Source organism: Hevea brasiliensis, chromosome 16, assembly GCF_030052815.1.
Source record: "Hevea brasiliensis isolate MT/VB/25A 57/8 chromosome 16, ASM3005281v1, whole genome shotgun sequence".
Classification (NCBI taxonomy): Eukaryota; Viridiplantae; Streptophyta; class Magnoliopsida; order Malpighiales; family Euphorbiaceae; genus Hevea; species Hevea brasiliensis.
This window is the reverse complement of record NC_079508.1, coordinates 49,638,625-49,643,295: the sequence shown is the minus strand read 5'-3', so window position 1 is coordinate 49,643,295 and position 4,671 is coordinate 49,638,625. Positions and strand designations below refer to the sequence as shown.

Genomic DNA, 4,671 nt, shown 5'->3' with positions numbered 1-4,671 from the left:
TTTATAGTGCTATATAATTGATTTATTTTTAATTAAATTAGAAATTAATTTTGACATATTATACAAAAGTCTATCAACAATATTCACAAACAAATTGTTGCCCTCTAGTTTCTTTGCCATCACAAATATTTCCTTCAATTACTTTCACAAATATACAATTTTGGACCCCAAATATACCTATTCCATTATTGGAAAGGAAAGTTGATATTTGCCTGCCAAATATACGATAAAGGCATTTTTTTCCATGGACAATTTTGACCTCCCTTTTCCTTCAAACATTCCAAGCACCACAAATATCATTGTTGAGACAAATTTATAATAAGTTAAAATCCTTTCCATTTAAACATTTTCTGATCAATTGAACCAATTTTACTTACTATTTTTTTTAAAATATCAATAATTTATTTAATTTTTAATTTAATTAATTAGACTGACTAATATGATATGATTTTTAAGAACACCAATTGATATTAGAATATATAGAATTTGTTAAATATTACTGTTAATAGAAATACCTTTTTAAATATATTAATTAAAAAAATATATTAAAATTAAATTTAATTTAAAAATAATGTTGGTAATCTCTCAAGTTCAATTTCAATTTAAATGAGATGATAGCATTGAGGAAGGACTATGGTGATCCACCGTCCAAAGAGTGAAATTTCTTTTTCCACCAACATCACATTGAAATGACACATTCTATGGCGCAATGAACACTTGTCGTTCATGCCAATTTTATGGACCATTTCTGTAAGTTAAATCCATGAAGATGAAGATAGAAAGTGACAAAGAGGTGGTCACAGCCCACATGATAGACACTTTCTACATAATCTCCTACTTTGTTTCTACGCAATCGATCATCACCTAAATTGGCATTTTCATTGGATAGCAAACCAAAAATTAAAAGCAAGAAAACTTTACATCAAACACTTGCACTACCAACTCAATTTCGCTTGCAATTAGCAACTGCTTCTTTTTTTTTTTTTTAATCTTAATATATGCTATAGGCCAGGGTGATGGCTGAAGCCGGGAGAATGTCAGCCGTGTACTTAGTACTAGCAAGCTGCGTTTGTGTTTAAACTCGCTCGTCCACTGACCCATTTGCCACCATTTGCTTCTCTTGCTGGGGCTTTCCTGAACCCATCTCCAGTGATTCAGATGTGGGTTGCTTTGCAGCTGCTGCATCTTTACCCTTATTTTTGCGATAGATGAAGTATAGGATCAGCTGTATTGCACCTAGACCACACCCAAAACCATTGGGGATCTGAAATAATATTATTTTCCATCAGAATACAGCATTAAAGAAAACGGATATAATTAATGGGTAAAATGGGGTTGAGAAATTAACTTACAGCTACAAAAGGATCGCGGCCAAGTAGGCCGAAGATGAACCAAGAAGTGCCACAGAGGAACACAAACAGTGACAAGAAAAATGGCATGAATTCTACACTCTTAGTTTTAATCACCAACCTCTGCATATATGACCATAATAAATAAATAAATAATAATAATAATCTCATAAATATCTAAATATAAGACACCCCTAAGCTGGATTAGAGAATGTTAGCTGTAGTAAAGACAATATTATTTAAGAATCCAATTAGGGAACGTCAATTCTCATTTTCAACATGGGAATTCTTGCAGATTAATTATCTGGCCATTGAATGAAACTTGGAATTTGAAGCAGAAGATTAGCCGAAGGACAAACAGGAAGGCCAAACCTAGCTTGGCCTTTTCCCTCCTTGTTGAATTTTAATTCTATGTAATTAATAAAAATCTCATAATCCTAAACTTAAAAAAAAACCATTACCAGAAGAAAAATATCTCTTAATTCATAGTGACAAGCAGCAGAATATGCCTTTCACCACAGACTAATTAATTTCATCAATTATATTACAAACAAAATTTTCTTTTCTGAAAAAAGGGTAAATATCAGAATTTGTTTCTGATGACGCATATGGAACTTACTAAAGACAGCAATTTTACCTCTATTCAAAAAGAGGTCTTATTGGCTAACACTAACAGAGAAGAAACTGGAAGGGATTTGACTTACAATGATAGACAGAGGTGAGGCGTACATAATGATGGAGAAAATGGTGGCAGCTAAGCCACAGAAGAGCTTCCTGGCCTTGTCATGCAGGGCAAACAGGGACACAAAGGCCACAATAGCAAAAATAGTGAGCACCAGCGTAAAGAGGCCTAGGATTTTGCTCTTCTCCTTCCTTGGTGCATAGATAATGAAGATCAAAACATATATGGTTTCAATTGCTGCTCCTGTACCATTAATTGTTGACACCAGAAGATTGTTCTTGGACACAAATGGCAGACCATACCTGTCAAAAATAAATAAATAAATAAATAAATCAGTGATTATTAGTCAAAATGAAAAATGACAAAATATTTAGAGATTAAACCGAGAAAAAAGATTTATCATTCATGGAAATTAGCTAAAACAGATTGAAATGGCTGCAAGAACAGAACAGGATAAACCAAGAACACTATCCCATTCTTGAACACTAATTTTAACATCTTCTTGGATGTTCTTCAAAAGTTTGTTCTCTGTGGATGGATAGGAACGGAGGTAGGGGATGGGTATGCTCTTGGGCCATTGCTGATCATGAAAAGCCCATATTAGAACTGACTTTCAAAGAAGAACATCTTGACAAGATTACCCTCGTCAAGATTGTCAAAAGACGGTGAAGAAAAACTTGAAGTAGCAAACTTTGGAGGGTAGAAAGATAAAGTGAAAAAGCAGCAAGTAGTTGAAGCAACGAGAAACATACCAGGCGGAAAGGAGACAGTTTAGCAGGGTCATCACGTACGGGATGCCTGAGAACTGCTCTGTGGACTTGCTCCTTATGATTCTCTTGAATGTAATCCTGTCAAGAAATTGTAATCCTTAGCTTTAGCTTGGTTGCAGTTCCAGCGTTGGATTATTTGATACAATACCATTTTGAAGGGAAAAAAAATCAAGAAAATCTGTATAAACTCTTTACAGTGTTAGAAATTGTAAAGAAAGCCAAGAAACACAAGAAAACAGAGAAATAGAGAGAAGACTTTCGTTTTCTAAGGGGGAGAGAGAGAGAGAGAGCTCTTTACGTTGGAGCCAAGAAGAGGAACAAAGCAGTGGCATTTCCTGTGACGGAGAACAAAGCAAGAGAGAAACCATTAACACCAAAATCAAGAAACCGAAGTGCAAAAGAAGAAGAAGGAGGAAGAAAGCAGTTGAAAACCCACCAAAAACACCGAACACGAAGTGTAGAACATCCATCGACAGCAACTTCGAGAAAAATATTCTCCAGAAGGAAAGAGAAGGCCAAGACAAGAACAAAAAAACAAGTTTCTTGAGAATAAGCAACAGTGAGTGTAGAGGTTAATTGGTAAGCAAATGGCAATGTGATGAGCGGAGGAAGGAAAAGGCAAGTGGGTTATATAGTAGGAAAATGGAAAATAACCGCTGGGTTTAATTCGTTCTTATCCAGATGCCTTGGTAATTCGGTTGCTGTCTGTGAACTGTGGGCTACCTGACATGAATGGCACTGCATATTGAAGGTGAAAACGATGCTTCATGAGTTAAAACTTGTAAACTTTCAAATCAAATACAAGTAATAAAATCTTATAATTATAACCAAATCTACTTGAATTTTATTTTTAAAAAATTGAAGTCAATATTTAACAAGACTTCCTTGATTTCTTCTCCCTTATTTTCACAAAGATAGGCTTTTTTTTTCATTTATTTTTATAAACTATAAGCTATACTCCTTTTTAAAATAATAATTTATTTATCAACTTATCATTATGCATACCTTGAAAAAGTAAATGAACAATTGGATAAAATACCAAACCTTTACGCCAATTCACAATTATATCTAAATTTTTTAATTGTGTGTGAAAAATATCAAACTTTTAGCATTTGTCATGATTTTATCCAAATAATTAAATTGAATAAAAAATTAATAGTAACTTATAATATTTACATTTTATTTTTAAATATAGAGATTTATTTTACTTGATTAAAAAACAATTAAGTTAATTTCAATCAATAATTTTTTTATAAAATTTTAAATAAAAATAAATATAAAATATATTTTATTTAATAAATATATTTTATATAATAAATAAAATCATTTAAATATAAAATTTAAAATAATGGACTATTTTGTTAATCAAAATAAATTTCATAGTCCATATTGTAATTTAACATTAAATTTTCTTAATTCAATTTAGCCCTTTTGATACAATTGTGATAAATGTTAAAGATATGTGAATTGGAATAAAAGTTTGTTATTTTGTATCCAATTGACCAAAGTAAATCTATTAGTTTTAAGAATAATTTAATAATATGAATTATTTATTTTTTTTAATATAGAAATATGACTAGAGTATATATTAGTAAAAGACTAAATAAAATTTATCACTTTTAACTATATTAATTATATTTTTTAATCTAGAAGTAAGTGTATTTTTGTGGGATGAAGATAGTATTAATTTTAATTTTATAATATTAAAAGGAAAAAGCAGTTTCAAAATTAAAAATTTATGTTTTCAATTTGGTTTAGAAATGAAATAGAAACAGAAAAAATCTGTTTCTAATTAGCTCGTTATTTATAAAAACTGAAATTTCTATCCATTTCTAAATTAGAAACGGATCTAAATAAATTAGAAATAGAA

At 30.9% G+C, this 4,671-nt stretch overlaps 1 protein-coding gene across 1 annotated transcript; it reads right to left on the bottom strand.

Annotated features, from left to right (window-relative positions):
- Positions 1-860: 860 nt before the first annotated feature.
- On the bottom strand, positions 861-3,409 carry LOC110646493 (bidirectional sugar transporter SWEET1). The gene is made up of 6 exons (XM_021799942.2): positions 3,238-3,409; positions 3,100-3,136; positions 2,784-2,879; positions 2,054-2,333; positions 1,353-1,472; positions 861-1,264 (listed from the first exon to the last, which is right to left on the bottom strand). Exons 1-6 carry the CDS (start codon positions 3,269-3,271, stop codon positions 1,076-1,078), a joined length of 756 nt encoding a protein of 251 aa, XP_021655634.2. The 5' UTR covers positions 3,272-3,409; the 3' UTR covers positions 861-1,075.
- Between the last annotated feature and the right edge of the window lie 1,262 nt (positions 3,410-4,671).